The sequence below is a fragment of the Vulpes vulpes genome, chromosome 11 (genome assembly GCF_048418805.1).
Source record: "Vulpes vulpes isolate BD-2025 chromosome 11, VulVul3, whole genome shotgun sequence".
Lineage (NCBI taxonomy): Eukaryota > Metazoa > Chordata > Mammalia > Carnivora > Canidae > Vulpes > Vulpes vulpes.
This window is the reverse complement of record NC_132790.1, coordinates 34,228,226-34,247,308: the sequence shown is the minus strand read 5'-3', so window position 1 is coordinate 34,247,308 and position 19,083 is coordinate 34,228,226. Positions and strand designations below refer to the sequence as shown.

At 39.9% G+C, this 19,083-nt stretch overlaps 1 protein-coding gene across 50 annotated transcripts in view; it reads left to right on the top strand.

The window, feature by feature from the left end:
* DLG2 (discs large MAGUK scaffold protein 2) overlaps positions 1–18,082 on the top strand; it is a 1,531,179-nt gene extending 1,513,097 nt beyond the window's left edge. For all 50 annotated transcript variants that reach the window (XM_072726063.1, XM_072726058.1, XM_072726052.1 and 47 more), the window contains 5 exons: positions 622–723; positions 3,337–3,509; positions 5,604–5,713; positions 11,325–11,416; positions 13,340–18,082. In XM_072726063.1, coding sequence (XP_072582164.1) covers positions 622–723; positions 3,337–3,509; positions 5,604–5,713; positions 11,325–11,416; positions 13,340–13,446 — 584 coding nt within the window. In that variant the 3' untranslated portion in view covers positions 13,447–18,082. The remainder of the gene's footprint in view (positions 1–621; positions 724–3,336; positions 3,510–5,603; positions 5,714–11,324; positions 11,417–13,339) is intronic.
* Positions 18,083–19,083: the final 1,001 nt, after the last annotated feature.

The following is a 19,083-nucleotide window of genomic DNA, read 5'->3' as shown; positions in this document are numbered from 1 at the left end:
ACCCTCTGAGCTGCTCCAGAAGCCTGCATCTTTTTCTGGGAGGCATTTATATAGACACTAATGGCTATTGACAAGGACATTGCAGAGAAAATTCAAGCATCAGAGGAGGAGTTGTACCAAACGGACTTTAGAGTTCCTTCTAAACTCATGTTACAAAGGAATCGCAAAAACCCCAGCAGAGAATAGACAGCATTTTGAGCTGAGGGAAAGATATAAAAACATAAGGTGTCATTATACTAACAATTACGTCTTAAAGTCATTATCTAAACAATGGCCAAACAGCTGCTTTGGAATCTTTTTTCTCCCACTCAATTGACTAAATTCAGTAGTTGTTTTGACATTGTGTAGGCATAACATAAGAGTAAGCAAAACCCCCTCCAAATGTTTCTTTTCATCGATAGACACTGCAGTTGCTTTTCCCTATTGGTAAATTCCAGAAAATAAACACAGCCAACATATCGAGTGTTTTCCTACAAGGCTGTATGGGCAACTTATCCAATGAAGGAACACCCTCAGCAGTTCTGTTTGGCAGTATTGCCTTCAGATTCACCCATGTAGGGCAGTTGTGCAGTCTTGACCAAGTCTTTCTCCTCATTTGCCTCTTCCGTTCCCTCTCTGCAGTAAACTATACCCGGCCAGTAATTATCCTGGGCCCCATGAAGGATCGGATCAATGACGACTTGATATCTGAATTCCCTGACAAATTTGGCTCCTGTGTGCCTCGTAAGTATTGTGTCTCTTTTTGCTAAAAGAAAGGCTCCCCTCCTTTCAAGATGATAAAATGTAATTCTGTTCCTCCAATGATCTCTCCAGTGATTCAGATACTATCAGTTATCTATTATCTAAACGTCTTTTTTTTTAATCTGAGCGTTTTATTTCATTTTCTCTGCTTAACACTTTTCATCAGTGCTGCCATGTATTGTTCCTTATTTAGTAGAGTATAAGTTCTCCAAACTGACTGTGGTCCCCCAGAAAGCAGAATGAATCCTTTCTCTGTAACTCCCATAGCCTTTAAATAGCATAGAATTGTTGATAGGCATTAATATTTCTTTATAAATGGATTGAAATGCCACTGAAGCATCTTTTCCCATAGAATAAGAGAGACCAGAAACAAAGCCACGTATTAAAATCATCTCAGGATGACTTAGGGCCCTGTGTCAATCACAAAACAAAACAGTCTTTTCCATGGGTAATTTCCAAGTGCTAGGATTTGAGCAGATGAAGACAAGAAAGCATATAAAGCTTTAATCTACCTTCTAGGCCATCACAGACTTTAATCTGCTTTCTTGTCCTCATGGACAGTCATTGGATCTCTTGGTCCCTCGGAGTGTAGCCCCATAAGAGTCTATCTGCTCTATCTCCCATGCACACCACACTTTCCCATTCACCCCCTACTCATTGCATTACATAAAAATGTGTATTGGACTTCTGCTTCTGTGTATGTGTGGCAGTATGTGTGAGTGTGTTTAAACAGACCGCCCCCCTTCCACAGGGAATTTGAGTTTATTAGATAACTGAGCTCTTAAATCTGATCCCAAAAAATATTTTTCTTATTATACGCTTTTTAAGCTTTGTGCTTTAAAGTGTCTCTTACATTTCAGCACTGCAGATGTTACCCAGAATACCTAAGAATAGTAGGAGTCATGTGTGTGCAAGTATGGAGACAGAAGGGAATTATATCTCATGAAACTGTTCCCAGCAAGGACTCAGATCCTGCCATACAGCCTATCTTGAAAAAGACTCCAGACAGAAATGTTCAGTCAAATCCTACTCCATTTAGCCTCCAGTGTGTTCCTCCATTTTGGAAAGAAAAAAACCGAGACAGTCCTTAATTATCATTTCCAATTTCCCTCCACCTTACACTCTTTCTTTAGTTTTAAACAAATAGTGTAATAACACAATTTAATGATACTCAATATATATTCATTGTACAAAACCTGGAAAATGCTAAAAAGAAAGTTAAATGAGAAAATTTAAAGCATACAGATTTTCACAGAGTATCGAGAGATAACATTATTGTTAATATTTTCATAGATTTTCACCTATTCCTTCTTTCTATACACATATTTTCTCCTTTGTTTGGGTGCATGTTGGATATATACATATTTTTGGCTTAACATTATTTAAAATTTTATGGTAATATTTTAAATAATTATTACATCATAGTCATTCCTCATTTATGGGTATTTTGGGTTGTCTCTCCTTTTCACTATTATGAAATATAATTAAGGTATAATTATAATTATGTTATAATTATTTATAATTTATAAATAAATATAATGAACATCTTTAAGGGTAAAACTTTATCTGAAGCTTTGATAATTTTTTGAGATAGATTAGGAAGAGAATATCTGAGTCAAAGATTGGAAATATTTTAACATCTTTTATTTATACTGAGAGGATTGTTTTCCCTTGTTCTTACTAAGAAATTTAGTCACCTCTAACTATGGTTAGAGTTGATGACTTTTAGTCCACCTTAACTGTGGTGATCTCATTTTACATCTTTCACATCCCAAAATAAATTTTTACTGTTTGTCCATTTTTTTTCCTCCTATTTATATGACACATTTTCTTGCTTTTTTGCTTCTCCTGTAATCTTTTATTGTGTCCTGGACATTGTGACACTATGTTATTGAGAGTCTGGATTTAGTTATCTTTATTTATGGGATATTATGTTTTTGTTCTGGCTGATAATAACTTACTGGCAAATCAGCTTCTTCGATTATGACTTGGTTTTACACTTTGTGAAGGTGGGTCTAGAATAAATCTAGAGTAACCTTCTAAATTATAGCCTTTCCACTCAGTTGGTTAAGCGTCTTGAATTTTGGCTCAGGTCATGATCTCGGGTCATGAAACCCAGCCCCACATCGGGCTCCATGCTGGATGTGGAACTTGCCCCTTCCTACCACTCACTCTCTAAATAAAACAAAATAAGACAAAATAAAATAAAATGTTAAATTGTAGCCTTTCCAGGTACTCAACCAAATGCACAGTTCTAACTGAACTCTAGTATCTCCTAGCACTAAAAAACCTTTACACCCTCCAGTTGTAAATGGAAGTAGAGTGAATATAGAGTTCCCATCATGTGTTTCTCCATTCTCAAAATCACAGCCCTGTGCTGCTGGTCGTCTGATGTGTGACAGCAGCTGTTCCCTACACTTTGTCTAGTTTTATAGTTGCTTACCGTGGGAAGCTGACTGGTACCTGTCACTATGTCATGGTCCTCCATATTACATATTTTTGTATATCTATGTTGAGGGTATGGTGAAGAATATGGGTGTAAAGGACATTTATGAATATAAATTACCTTAATTGTATTATTTTTGTCTTATAAAGATACTACGAGGCCAAAGCGTGACTATGAGGTGGATGGCAGAGACTATCACTTTGTCATTTCCAGAGAACAAATGGAGAAAGATATCCAAGAGCACAAGTTTATAGAAGCTGGCCAGTACAATGACAACTTATATGGAACCAGTGTGCAGTCTGTGAGATTTGTAGCAGAAAGGGTACGTCCACCAATCATCTTATACCTCCTCTAAAGAAGGTTCCCAGGTGGCAAGCTGCATTTTTGGTCCCCACTCTCTCTTGATTGCAGTTGTAAATTTTGATTATTCCTTTTAAGACTTCCAAGCAGAGAATGACTTTAGAGCAAGGTCATTAATCTTTGTTCTAATCTCAATAAATCATGCTGACTGACTTGTGGGGAGAAGGGGGTTATAAACCTAAAGGCAATTAACAGCTTGAAGTTTATAGATTCACTTTGTCCTTGACTCACTTATCTTTGGCCCCAGTAAACAACATTGAATTTATTAAGGAAGCTTTATTACTCTTGGTTGTTTAAATCAGCATCCTCGGTTCTTTTTATTAGCAGGAGTTACATTTTATTTCCCTGAAAACTTGGGACCCTTATAGTGAGGGGTAGCCAGATGAAGAGGGCTAGGGCCTAGCTTATAGCTGGCAGAAATTCCAACTTAGAGGAGGTGTGAATACTGCCATTCCCTTCCCATCCATCATTTCAAGGGCACAGAAAAGAAGAGAATGTTCAAGAGAGAACAGGATAGGAAGGCTCTTGGGTGTGCCTCTAAGATCTGCCTATAGAGAGATCCTAATCTCCTGTCAACACAGAGGACCCAACTTCATGGGAGAAAAGAAAAGAGTTAAGAGTCAATCATATTTGTTATATAATTAATATTTATTGGGTTGATTTGATGTGACTTGACATAACCTTTTGATGTGCTGGTAAAAAGTTAAAGAAATTTTAATGTCTACCTTAATACAATAAGCTGCATCTCTCGCTCTCCCTCAAAAATTAGCTATATATATCTATGAGCTATATCATATGGTTTCTAATCAGTTTCCTGGATGATTGCATCTATTCTCTCCTTTGAGCATGTAAATACAACCTTTGTTAACTTGAAACGTTCTGGCCAGTGAATAATCAAACAGCATTTAGACATTTTGATTAGCTGTTACATTTCACAGAGAGCAAGCTTGGAATTTATTACTTAAGTGATACAGGGCTTGAACCATCTTAGTTGGTTCAAGTATTCGCTGGAGTCTCTTTGTTTTCACATGGGTATTAAAGGAAGTTTTTAATCCTCTATTATTGATTTAGGACTGTTACTATCTGTACAATATGCCTTTTCTCTTCTAAAGTTCTTCTGGCCTCAAGATAATGAGGCCATCTCTCTCCGGGAGTTAGAATATGATGTTTGCCAAATGTATCTACTTTTCCTAAAATACTTCACAAAGCAACTCCTTGCTCTGAGCACTCATTGCAGTAGAAGCCAAGTTAAATGAGGTGTGCTATATGTAATAGAGTTTTCATTTAACAAACAAGAAATTTACATTCACTGTGCATACACTCAGCACTTAAGATGTAATACTGAAGGTAACTCTTTTTGTGTCTGTCCTGAGCTATACTAGACAGCATATCCAGGGCAGGATACATATAAGCACTCAGCAAATGTTTATGAAATTGGTCCAAATTCACGTGATTCACGTCATTCCTCCAGATTTAACATTGGTCAGGGTGAGACAATGAGGTTTCTATTTATTCCAGCCAATGATACTGTCAGTGCTCAAGACTTGAGTTTGAGTTCTTCTAACACTGAGACTTTGAGCAAGTTACTTATTATTTCTAAGTCTTAGTCTTATCTTCCATACATTGTGGCTTATAATACCTACCTCATAGATTTGGGGATTTCTTGTTGACGATTGTCTTCAGAGATTTTTTTTTGGAGAGCTTCATGAATGTGGACCCAATCATATCATATAAGGCTATGTATCTTTGTGCAAAACGTCAGGTATTTACTTAAGAAAATTAAGCTAATGTAAAATCTCTATCCCAGTGGCAGGCCCTTAGTAAGGGAGTAAGAAATATGAGTTATCAAAAGCATTCAGGGATGACCCTGAATATCAACCTTTATTTATGCTTTGCATTGATACTTTTCCAACCTTTAGAAATTCAGTATCCCTTACCTTCCTCTAAAACATGCTTACTTTTTTTGTTTTGCTTTTGTTTGTTTGTTTGTTTGTTTTGGTTGCGTTATAATCATTCTTTCTGGATTAACTCCATATTTTTCTTCTCTTTCTACCAGGGCAAACACTGTATACTTGACGTGTCAGGAAATGCTATCAAGCGGTTACAAGTTGCCCAGCTCTATCCCATTGCCATCTTCATTAAGCCCAAATCTCTGGAACCTCTGATGTAAGTGGAGGGCACAGGAGGCTGTCTTGCAGCTGCCTGTTCCATGTGACACAGCAAATTGCTGACAGCTCTTTGTCATTAGTGCTTATAAGTCAGAAGTGCCATTGTTTTTTTTTTTTTAAGCATTTCCTTTTTGAAAAAATATATGAAAGTCTTTTGAACCACTAGAGACATAATGTCAGTAATTCCCTAACATGTCTTCACTAATGTTTCTTGATTTTTATGTTCATTTCACAAGTTAGTGTGTATGTGTGTGATTTGTTCTGTTTTGTTTTGTTTTGTTTTATTGTTTTGAAGGTAGGTTGTTTTGGTTTGGTTTTCAATGATAGGAAGCAATCATCTTTGCTTACCTCTTTCTTGTGAAAGCAGTTCCATTAGTAAATCTTTTAAAATGTGTGGGTTTTTGTAGAGGGAACAGACAATATTCAAGACTCTTTGTATTGACATTTCATTTAGTTCTAGCATAGAATTCTTCTGTTCCTTAATTAGAACCTCATGTATGTAGAACACTATTCTTAATAGGGAGTTTTCTTAGTGACATGGCAGTAGCACATCTGTAACTTACACCAATAGCTCCATACCAGTGCACATTTATGAATAAGGCAAAAACTTGGATTTTTTGTTGTTCTTTTTTTTTTTTTTTTTTTCAGAGGGCTGGGAAAATATCTTCCTTCAAATTCATTAAACAAATTGGGCAAATATTTACAACCAGTCTATAAAGTAAAACATTTTCAGTGGCAGTTTGATAGAAATTGTTGACATTGCTTTCTAGACAACTCCCACACAAACATGAGGTACAGTAGCCAAAAGGGTAGCAGACCAAAGAGGCGATAGCAGGCACTTGAAAACCAGTTGGGCTAGATTTGGTTTTTCTCTTTGCCTCTGATCAGTATGTCACCTCAGGCAAGTTATTTGACGGCCCTAAGATTTAGTTCCTCTCCTTGAAACTAGGCACATTAATAATACATACCTCCCAGCTGGTATAAAGTTTAAACATGATCACGAATACAAAGCTCCCCATATGGTCTTTAGCGTATATAAACACTCAATAAGTAGTAGCTACTATAACTGTAAAAAATTTCAGGTTACTTCATTGTTAAAGGAGTAAAACTATTTTATCATTACAAAACACAAAAACTACCTTTTCCAAGAGGTCACAAGAGATAATGCCAGTGTGTCTATTGTAAGAGCTTTGCTAAAATGTGCCTCCATTTGGGCCTTGAGATTTAGAGCATTTGACAGGGTGCAGAAGTGAACTCCAGAGTACTGGAAAATAGTGTGCATGGGAAAACCAAAGAAAAGGAAATTGCTTAAACCCAGAGGTGAAACAATTACTTGCAGAGGTATCAGCCAACTGTTCCACATCTTCTGTATGAGTGGAGAAATAGAGCAAGCTGCAGTAGCTAAAGAGTTGCAACCTAAAAGAATTAAGTGACACAGTCTCTGGGGAAATTGCCAGAGAGGTGTCTTAAAAGCAGAATCCATTCCCATAAATAAAAGATGGACAAAGGTTCTTACTAGGATGAAAAAATAAAATCGAGAGGTCACTGACAGTACTTCCCACCCCAAGATTTTAGGTTTTTAGATGTTAAATTATAACATCAAGAGTTTTGCCCATGGTTAGCCCATGGAGAAATATGAATTGATGATAAAATACTGGTTCCTGATATTATTATCCCTGATAGCATGCTTTAAATCTCTCCTCATATAGGATATGGTGTTGGGTAGTGCACAAAGTAAATTAAGCAACCATAAATTTCATTATGCAAAAGTGATTTATAATCTGTAAAGAGCCTCATAAATGTTATTAGCAATGCTAACATGAAGAAGAATAGAAAAATGGGAACAGCACCTCCTGGGAACAGCATCTTAAAGGCCTGTTTCAGAAATAGAAGAATAAGGTTTCACATCATAAATACTCGGTGGGATAAATGGCTTCCCAGGGAAGTGAGGCCTGAGGGAGAAACAGCAGTTTCACATTTGCTTCAGTGTGATATTGGGAGACATTCCATCTGGTGCTCGGTAGGAGAAGGGTCTACTTCCTTCCACAACTATGAGATGACTTATTTAGTTTTGCCTTGGGGCGCTGTCACAGCCACTTATCACCAAGGAAAATTAAACATACCGAAGGCTGGATTCCACAATGAGGACCGTGAATCTGACATAATTTGCTGCAGCCATATTCATGAGTCTTGAGTGCAGTAATGGTGACATTCAGACTAATGTGATCTTATTATTACATGCTGAATGTTTACTTTCCATTTCCCTCTTCTCCAAGGGTTTTTACTTTGGGAGCAAAGCTGGCATGAATTGCCCATTCCCCAGGGAGGAGTGAATGCTAGGTCAACTGGAACAAAAGCATGGCAGCTGTCACATTTAGGCACTGATACATCATCACACACATTATTTCTCAAGTGCATCACCCACAGCAAACCACAGAGCTTATTAGCACACACATAGCTGGCTCTTCAGAGGAGCATAAAATCAAGGGTGTATATAAAAGAGATGTTCTTTTTATAGCATGCCACTGCATGACCTCTGTTGCTCACCCCCACCTCTTGGCAGTGTGAAGCTTTCCTGTGTGTCTCTCTCTTGCCAGCCCCAATCTGATTTTACCTTCTTGCTCCCGTGGTGGCCCATGTTTTCTTTTGTATTCAACTGTACCATAATTATGTTTATTTATATAGTTTTCCATTCATTCATTCATTTACTCATTCAACAAATAAGTCTTGAACCAGACTCCGTGACACAGGCTGATGAACATAACCCTGCTCTCTGCGTTCAGTGAACTCACAGATTAGACAAGGAGACAAAGTGTATAACAGATGATACATCAGAGGATAAAATTGGAATTCAGTCATGGCTACAGTAATTGCCAAGGGAATTCAAAGAACACAAGCTAGAGCATGAGCAAGGAAGTCCAAGAAGATCCAGCATCACATGATTTCTTGACACCTGGAGCAAAACTCCATCTTTCTATGAAATGTATCCCTGGATTTAGCCTAACATCTTCTGTATCCAAGGGTGACATCCACTCACAGCTTCTAGGACTGTGCTATTTGGGAAGAGAATCCTAGATACCATCCCTCAGGGCAGGAGGAGTTTATCTCAGCATCAAGAGTTCAGGAAATTCCTACTTTTTCTATTGCAGCCATCAGATCATGTTGAAAATCATGTTAATATTGGACATCAGTTTTTTTTTTTAATATTGGACATCAGTTTTTTAATTTTTTTCCAAATAAACCCCTTGAGAAAGTCTTGGTATAATGGAAAGCCTGTTAAAAAAAAAAAAAAGATTTTATTTATTTATTTATGATAGACACAGAGAGAGAGAGAGAGAGAGAGAGGCAGAGACACAGGCTCCATGCAGGGAGCCCGATGTGGGACTCGATCCCAGGTCTCCAGGATCGCACCCCGGGACAAAGGCAGGCGCCAAACTGCTGCGCCACCCAGGGATCCCAGTTTGACTAAAAACTGATTTTAAAAGAACCATAAGGAATCCCTGGGTGGCTCAGCAGTTTAGTGCCTGCCTTCGGTCCAGGGAGTGATCCTGGAGTCATAGGATCGAGTTCCGCATCAGGCTCTTATATGGGGCCTGCTTTTCCCTCTGCCTATGTCTCTACCTCTGTGTGTGTGTGTGTGTATCTCTCATGAGTAAATGAATAAAATATTTTTAAAATAATAAAAAATAAAAAAATAAAAGAACCCCAAAACTTTGAGTTCTGACATCAGATTTATTCTTTACCCTGTCAAGTCCCTTTATCACTTCAGGCCACAGTGAGATGCCCTAAAACCACATTTCCCATACCCCAGTCTCTGGTTTCCTCAGTGGCATGTAAAGGCAGCAATGCTTTCAATATTCTGTGTGCCCCTGTGATGCATCCTAGTGGGCCAACCAAAGTACCTTTGCCCTTGGCTAGACTTTTATCAGCCCAGTGCAGCCACACTGGTATTCATATGATGATAAGAGGCAAGAATTCTCACTCTGATTAATAAAATGTCTTTGATTAAGAAAAAATGTGAAGATAAAATAATTTTTACTTAGTAAGTATGATTTGTTTGGTAGGCAAAATATTTTCCCACCTAGAGCACATGGGAAGATAAAGCTGTCACTGATTGGGAATCAGTAGATTGGGTTATTTTCCATTTCCTTCCTACTCAATTTGTTCTTGAGGCTCTATTTAAATAATCTTACAATGACTAAGCGGCACTTATATACACCGATAGTTGACAGACTAACAGAAAGAAAGGGACAGAGTCAGAGTCCCAGGCATAGTTCCTTTATAGCCCATTTTCCTATCAGAACAACAAAAAAACCAAATCAACATGGAGCCTCTTCCTGAGATCCTCTATCCTTGTTCACCATGTAGGTTACTTGTTTATTATAATCTATTGGAAAATATTTTGATCCCAGCATGTTTGATTGTTACATTCTCTCTATTTATTCACACTTCCCTCAGCCAATCCTTCAAATGCCATTTGATTTGAGGCATTCGATGAAGTTAGAGGCACCTGGGTGGCTTAGGTGGTTAAGAGTGAAACTCTTGGTTTCTGATCAGGTCATGATCTCAGGGTCACCGGATCGCTCCATGCTCAGCAGGGAGTCTGCTTCCCCTCTCTCTCTCTCCCTCTGGCCCTTCCCCTTCTTGTGCTAGCTCTCTCTCTCTCTCTCTCTCTCTCTATCGCTTTCTCTCTCGCTCTCTTTCTGTCTCTCTGAAGTAAATAAATAAATCTTAGGAAAAAAAAAAAAGATATTTGCTTCACCCTTTGTAGAATCTGAGCAGGGAGAGCCACAGAATGCCCCTTTGGCCTGAAAGATGCACATGACTAAAGGGCCTGTCACATTTTCTATAATTCTCAGAAAGCACATTCTGTTTCTCCATTCCACATATTTCCCACTACACACTGAAGATGAACAGCAGCCCATGGGGAGAATGGGGAGTGGAGAACTCAAAGGTTTCTGTGAGGGCAGGACCTGCCAATGGTCAAGTCTGGTTCTCTCAGATGTGATGAGGTACAAGAGGCTCTGATGTCCCCTCCCTTCTCTCCATCTCTTCTCCCTGCCTCTGACCACCCCTTGACGATTTCATTCGAATCTATGTCCTACATTTAAGAGAGGCCAAGATAGTCTAGGACAAAGTCCAAGGAAGAGTAACCAGGAAGGTTAGGATTTGGAAATCACATCCAATGAGAGTAGACGAAGGAAGTAGGGCAATTTATTCTGAAGGAGTGGTAGCCTCAAGGGACGAATGAGCACTTGATTTAAAGATCCTAGTGCCTATCAAGGAGGAAAGTTTAGTCGTACTCTGTGTGACTGTAGAGTGACTGTAGAGGACGGAACAGGGAGCAGTGACTGAAAGTCATAAAGAGACAGATTCTACATCAATCTAGTGTGGAACTGAGAGACTGACCTCTGAGAGGGTGAGCCCTCTGGGAGGGGGTCCTTGTCGCTGAAATTATTCCAACAAAGAGAAGTCTCAAATAAGGACTAGGAAGCCGCTAGTAAGACTACACTGTGCTTCCTGCAGGATTCATTTTTGCCACACATTTTAATTTTTCAGGATTTGGTACATTCCGTGTGTGTGCTAATACCAAACCCTCATTTTCCCAGGGAGATGAATAAGCGTCTAACAGAGGAACAAGCCAAGAAAACCTATGATCGTGCAATTAAGCTAGAACAAGAATTTGGAGAATATTTTACAGGTAAGTTCATTTACCCTCGTACTGTGAGGAAGGATCAACTGTCTAGCATTTGGCATTAGAGGGGGCTCTGGGCCTGGTATATCTGGGCCCTAAAACCTTCCTCTTGAGAAATCCTAATTTCCCTCTGCTTTACCTATCTGATCCAGAACTCTGGGTTCTGTTTTCTCTGCATTTAGCTGCAGCCAGCTCTAGATTCCTACTGGCCCTCTGCAAAAGCATGAATCACAGATGGCACTGAGTTGTCTCCCACTATTAAGATTTTAGGTGGGGTGCCTTGGTGACTCAGTCAGTTAAGTGTCCACTCTTGATTTTGACTCAGGTCAAATCTCAGGGTCCTGAGATTGGGCTCTGTGCTGGGCATGGAGCCTGCTTGGAAATCTCTTTGTCACTGCTCCCTCTTTCCCTCTCTAAAAATCTAAAAAAAGGAAAAGAAAAAGGAGATTTTAGACATTAAACTATCTCCCTGATATCATCAGAATACTTGAAGAGGAAACTTTTAGGACCCAATTAGGGAACATCCAAAGCAGTGCCTCGTGAGAAGCAGTCTCATGGCTCCATTCTCTGCTTCAATGACCTGCAGGTCTGGCTCCCGTTAGCAGCAATTGAACAAGATGCTTCCTTGTGTTTCCATTAATTCCATGTCAAGGCCCAGTGCAAAACACTGCTTTTCTTTTTAAATATTTCCTTGGAAACATGAAGTTTGGGGAATAGGGAAAGGTTTTCTTGCCCTGGTATCCTGGGTTCTCTACTCTATCATGCTTTCATGAAACACTGGTCAAATCCAAAGAGTAATCGAACTGTGTGGAAATTACCTTACAACAAATGGTTTAGAAAGAAGAAATTTCTTCCTGGATTAGCTTCTGAGAAGTTAGATGCTTTACTGTTTGCCTTATACAGAATATGAAAATGCCAATGGCTTAGCGGTGTGCAAATATGTTGAACCCAGTAATCTTGAGTAAAATTTCAATCAATAATAAAAGTATGGGTTATGTTTTATCCCAAAAGAAAATCCAGGTATAAACATCAAATCACAGTTATGCACATTTTGACCAGTGGTTCATACTCGGAAGTAAAATAGAGTAATCAATATATTCTCAGGGTTGTTTTTGAAAATCTAAACTATGTCTCAGTAGCAATTCATTGATTGTCTCTGATGTCCTATAGATAGTATTGACATGTTTTGGAGATCTATCTGTAAGCTAACTTAGTTCAAAGGAGATTATGAAATATACTTAAATCTGCTTCAGGTGACTTGGGTTTTAGGTAATTCACAGGTTAACAGTTTGTTTATATTTCCTCTTATTTATGTTTTATTATACGTAGCCCTCATAAGGCATTCTCAACATGAGCAGCCCTGTTATGGCAAAAATATCAATTTATAAGATTGCTTGGAGAATGAGTGTGGTTTCCCATTAAGGGTTTCGGAGTTGGAGGGGTTAACTCAATTTGCCTCCACAACCTCATTATTTTCTTGGTGTCTAAAATGTCTAAATTTCTGCATCTACAAGGTTAATACAGTATACAGAATAAAAGGCCAGATTTCTTTGATAAGCAGGGAGATCTCCATCTGAAAATTGATCAGTGCCTAGTCCAGTATCTGGCCAACAGTAGGCACCCATAAAATTTCAGTATATAAATGATTCATTGTCCAGACCACAAACAGACATGGAGAAGGTAGAAAGACTGTGTGTAACTAATTTGTTATCTGATCTACGACATGCATTGAAAGCATACTTTTTTTCTTTTACTCACTGATGTGACCTTGCGTAAGTAAATTTCCCACTTTGTCTTACTAATGCAAGGTAATAGAAGTTTCCAGATGAGTTTGTCTGTCCCTGGTTTGAGCTTCTGCTGTGTGATTGATGACTGTTCGTCACCAACAAGGCATGATTCCTAACTCTAGCATGTTGGCTTTTGTTCTAGCTATTGTCCAAGGAGACACCTTAGAAGATATATATAATCAATGCAAGCTTGTTATTGAAGAGCAATCTGGGCCTTTCATCTGGATTCCCTCAAAGGAAAAGTTATAAATTAGCTACTGCACCTCCGACAATGACAGAAGAGCATTTAGAAGAACAAAATATATATAATATACTACTTGGAGGCTTTTATGTTTTTGTTGCATTTATGTTTTTGCAGTCAATGTGAATTCTTATGAATGTACAACACAAACTGTGTGAAGCCATGAAGGAAACGGAGGGGCCACAGGGTGGGACAGAAAAGACATTGCAGTATGCAGGAAGGCTTTGGTTTGCTCAAAGTGCCAGGTATAGGGATGAACCTCTGACGGGCTTTCTGCCCAAGAGATGGGCAGCCTCCTCACCCCAGCAGATGTCCAGAGCTGATTTAGCTGCTGAGCTCTCTGTGTTTTTTGCTTTAAAGAAAAGTTGCCAGCACTTGAACTTCACCAACCTTCCCATTACCCACATCTGTAATTGGTACACTTCGAATTTTATAACTATGCACACTCTTTGATTTCTTAACGAACAAAAGAAAGAAGGAAGGAAAAAGGAAAGGAGTCCCTTTGGAGACGGCATAATAGCAGGGAAGGATAAGTGTGTAGTTTCTTTGACATCTACAAAGATGAGCATTTCATAAAATTCACAAGTGTATGGAGGACTGAACCTCACTGAAAGAGGGGATTCCACCTGAGGTTAGCTTTATGATTGTTTGTTGTCTATTTTGCCATTTATAAACTGAAAGAAGGCACTAAAGATGAGAATAATTTATACAATAAAAATATATTAAATGTATAGAAACGAATTTCTATAGGTTAAAAAAGTTTTGTGAAATATTTTGTAAAGACTAATTGAAAGACTAAATGAATGCACTATCAGCAGATGATCAAATTCAAGAACTGAAAGTTGCACTCTCCCTTTTGTTGCCAATGATACATTAAGAGCATCTGAGTTCCTCCCAAAGTCTGACCAAGACTTCTCCCTCACTTACCTCCCATGATCTCCCTTCCATATTAGTGACACACTCTCATGGAGCACATCCCTTAATGAGTTGCCCTCATGGGTATATTTGGAAGACATTTGGTTAATGCATCTCTAAGCTGATGGCTTTCAGAGACAAACTCATGCAAATGATCTAAAGAGAAGTTTTTGCTTTTATCTTTTTAAACAACCTGGGCCTGCCATGCAAAGAGTTGAATAACCGTTCCTAGTTACTTACATGCAATTCTCAAAGGATCATTTAGTATGTTAGCCAACCATGAGTAATTAGGACTTTTTTTTTTTTTGTCTGTTTCACAAGTAACTGAGGTTTTTTGTAACAGCCAGAGATGGTATCAAGCCATGGAAAGATCTGTTCCAAGAAGCACTATTTCTTTGAGGAAGAGAGAAATACCTGGTTGGGGGGTGAGGGGTGCAGACTTTTGTTTCCGTGTACAGGGCAAAGAGAACCACAAGGAAAGACAATTAACAACTTTGAGCTCAACCAATTGAACTGCCTTTTTCGGGGGCTGCACCTGGACCAAGTTTATTTTTTAGCAATTATAATAATGATGATTTAAGAAAAAAAAACCTCCCGAAGCCTATATCCCACTTTAGAGCTGATGATGACATCAGTGTTGCTTGTGCCCACGGTGTTTAGAGAGAGACTTTTTGGTGATCTCAATAACCACTCAACTCTGGGTTCTATGCATGCCCAGACTAAGCCCCATCGCCTTATTTCTGGGGTACATCCAGACCTGGCAGGGATCCTGCCACACTGTGCAGCAAACCAGCATGCAGGCTGGGATGGGAGAACAAGAGATAGAGCCATCAGCAGTGATGGGGCTTCTTCACAGTAAGAACATCGGAGCTCAGAATGAGGGTCTCTTTCCAAAAACAAGTGTTGCTCATCTTACACTACCATTGTCTGCCTCGCTGCAGTCACTAAAACAAACACAAAAATGCAAAATTATGCACCTACCTATAGTCTTGAGGCTGCCTTTGCCAATGGAAGGGCTAGCAATGCATTTTCCCTCTGATGAAAGTTAAATTTTTGGAGACTTCCTTAGAGTGCTCAAAATGTTTAAAGATATGTCCGTGGCTGCAATTCGCCAGTTTCAGGTCAAGGCCTAGTTTCATCAATATTGCTGCCAGAAGTTTCTGCCACCAGAATGCCATTCCTGATCCCAGCTCTATTTTTAGGCCACCATAATAACTTCTTTGGTTTCTCAACTGAGCATGCAACCATTTATTTAAAGGACTGTCCTTAATGAGTAGATGTTTCCGCGGGTCGTGTGATGTGCTTTCCATTTAATATTAAGTATTGCTGTGGCTGAGTACAATCAAATTGAACCACCAACCCTTGGTTTTGTAGTAATATAATTATTTATTTTCCTAGTGTAGATGCTTCCAGATTAGAATTGGCATTTGCACTGATTTTTTTATGTAGATTTATATAAATATATATATACATATATATTTGCTTGAAGAATCACCAAGCAAATTGGTGAGAGGGTCTTTTCCTATAGAATTTACACCTCCATTTGTTGTGTTGTCTTGCGCTTCCCAATGTTGAGGTCTCGAAGGCTCCAAAGAACTGGTGTATTTTGCAGCAAATCTGATGATTGTATGGATATGGCAGGAAAGTTACCCAGATTACATCTGGTGCAAATGCACTTGGAGCCTGGGGCCAGACCGGTGCTAACACTGCAAACTTTGTCCGGAGCTCTCTCCAATCTGAAGGCTTGCTGGGGGCGCAATGTCACCTTCACATGCTGGGCCCTTTCGGAAAAGTGCCAGATCGTGTCACTGGTGCTATTTTTCATGCTCTGGTACAATGTGTAGCACCACGGGGGTCTCAGCTTTACCAAAATCGAAATCGCATTTGTCAGCGAATTGCAGGGGCATTTGTTTTTTGCTCTCCCTCCCACGGGATCTGTTGGCCATTTCTTTGCCGGCCTCTTCCCCACCCCCACCCCCACTGCCCCAAGTTCATGGCTTGGCTCCACCTGCTCAGTGAGCCCATTTTTATGGAAGCCAAAGCCAAAGCCGAAGCCTAAGCCGCACTCAGGTGCCTGTGAGCTGTCTTAGATCCTACTGCCAGCCCTTCCAGACTCTGAGCCAGGGAAAAGCTCTCCACTCCTATGGCTCTCGCCTCTGGTTTTCCCTCATTCCTTTCCGCTGCTCTCCTCCTTCCATTTGTCTCATTCCTTCTCTCTTTGTGTGCACCTCTCCTTTTCTCCTACTGACCTGTCTTCCCCAAGAACTGCCTTTCTTCTGCAGTCTCTTGTTGCTCCCTCCCCTTCACTCTCCTATCTCTCTACCTCCTTTAGTCTCTCTTCCCCCTTCTCATTCCCCTTTCCCCTGCTTTCCTGTCTTTTGTCTTCTTCTCCCACCTCTGAGTATCTTCTCACCCATACTCCGCTCCGTAATTTTTCTGTCCTATAAGGGCTCATGGCTGATTCGGACAGCAAGTCCATACACTGGACCGATGACACAATTCCTGTGGGTCACCGTTTCACTTGCACAGCCCAGAAAGCAAAGCTGAGCATGAGGTCCTGGACTGGAGCCAGCTCCAGCTCACCTCACCGAGCCAGCCTGCACCGCTGCCCTGGCAGCGAGGATGCATGCGCTCTGGGCGCTGCGGCACCTGGGTGCCTCTCTGCCTGAAGGCTGCTCCAAAGGGAGCCCACTCCCAGCACCACCCCGTGGCTCTGAGGACAGTTCCTCTCTATAAAGGCAGACTCTGGCCCCAAAATCATTCTGACAGCAAACCTCTTTCTTCTCATTGAAGCCATGCCATCGCCTTGGTTTGGAGAGAGACATTTTTTTCCCTCTCATAAGCTTTTTTTTCCTCCCATTTTCATGTGAAGCCCCCTCTGCTTTTCAGCTGGTGATTGCTCTGGTGAGATCGAATGGACTCGCTGGTGAAATAACATCTCTTTTTTTCCTGTCTTGGTCCTGCCTAAATTCCTACAAAAGTATCAAGTCAAGGACTCAGGCTAGTTCCTAAGCTAATTTGTCACTCCTAGGGGGAGAAGGGGACATTTCTCTGAAAGCATGTGGAGTGACATACTGACAACTGATTTGCCAGAGATCTCCCTACAGAATTCTGTGGATATGCATTTTACTTCTGTGTATGTATGGTCTATGTGGTATGTATATCGTGTATATACATACTATACTGGGTATGAATGAATATGGATGGAAACCCACACACACACTCCAGTCTGTAAATATCCTTCCTCACTGAAAACTGTGCTTTGGAAATCATTTCTTGTACAGCTGTGCAGTTTCTTGTAGCAGCTGAGGACAAGCTAAGACAGGTGGATGATTTTGATAAAGATCACCTAAAAGAATACAGAATCTCCCTAGCAACTCATGAGGACAGACAACCCAATGGCAAGGTTGACTCCCAATGGGATGGCAAACTTTTCTTCTCTCCTTTTTGAATTTGTGTTTCCTAAGTGTGTCTTAAATTCTGAGTGCACCAGGCTGTACCCGTTAGATCCTTTCAATATGACAGTTTTGTGCTTCTCTCTGACAGGACGTTTCTCCATCGAGCTGTAGTGCAGGATGGGAGGGAGGGGGAAATACTCCTTGCCTGGGCTGGAGTTTACAGAGACACTGCACAGCTTACACTCCTGTTAAGTGTAAATATTCGACACTTCCATTCCATTTGTGTAAAAAATAAAGCACACACAATTATAAAATCAAGATGTATATTTCATACTCAGTGTGTCTGTGCATATTTATTGCGTTTCTAGTTGTCAGCGGTGGCCCCCTTGTAAAATGCTTGATAGAGTGTTTATAAACATGTCATGGTTTTATTATGAGATATAAATATTAAAACATTTTATACTTTATAGCAAATTATTTTCTCCCAAAGCATAATTTGTCTTGCTTCATGAAGTAAAGAATCATCCATTTCTATTTTTACCAAAGTGATCTGATTTCAGAGCCAAAGTATAGTTAGCAGAGGTTTGCTCTGAAAAACGCGGGCACTGCTAAGAGAAGCTAAAAGTGATATTTTTACATATTTTTAAATATTTGGTTGCTATCTGGCCTGCTTTTCATCAGGATCTGGCCAAGAGTGAACAATGTGTTACAAGACAGGTTTTTTAAAGACTCTCACTTCTATGTGGAAAAAAAATCCATTCCCCAATTTCAAAACTGTGAGATTCCAGAAGATACTAAGAATAGAAAAAAATTGTTTTTCTTATTTAATATTTACAATGCAAAGAAAGGCACAAATTGGAGAGAAGATGTCATTATTCATGTACCCTGGGCCACAAAATATACAAGCTCCAGAGATCTGAACATGCCAAAAATGTCAGGTTTAAGAACCTGAATCTGCCAGATAATATTCTCAATTCTTCTTGCTAGGTTAAGCATATGTCCTGTCATATTGACATTCAGACAGCACAGGTCTGACAGCTAGAGGACAAAAATTCCTCCTGTGGAAGGAGTGGAATTTGGCCCCTAAAGCAATTACTTGGGAGTATGTTTTGATCCACAATAAACTATCACATAATTGGGTCAGTCTTTTGGGAAACCAGACTTGATCACACCATCCATACCATCATGGGGCCCACAGGAGTTTCCTCAGGTGTCCTGTCCCTGTCCCTGGGGCTTGGCAGCAGTGAGCAGAGACAACAGTAGAAGACATTGACTGGGGGCACTGGGGTGACTCAGTTGGTTAAGCATCTGCCTTGGGTTCGGGTCATGATC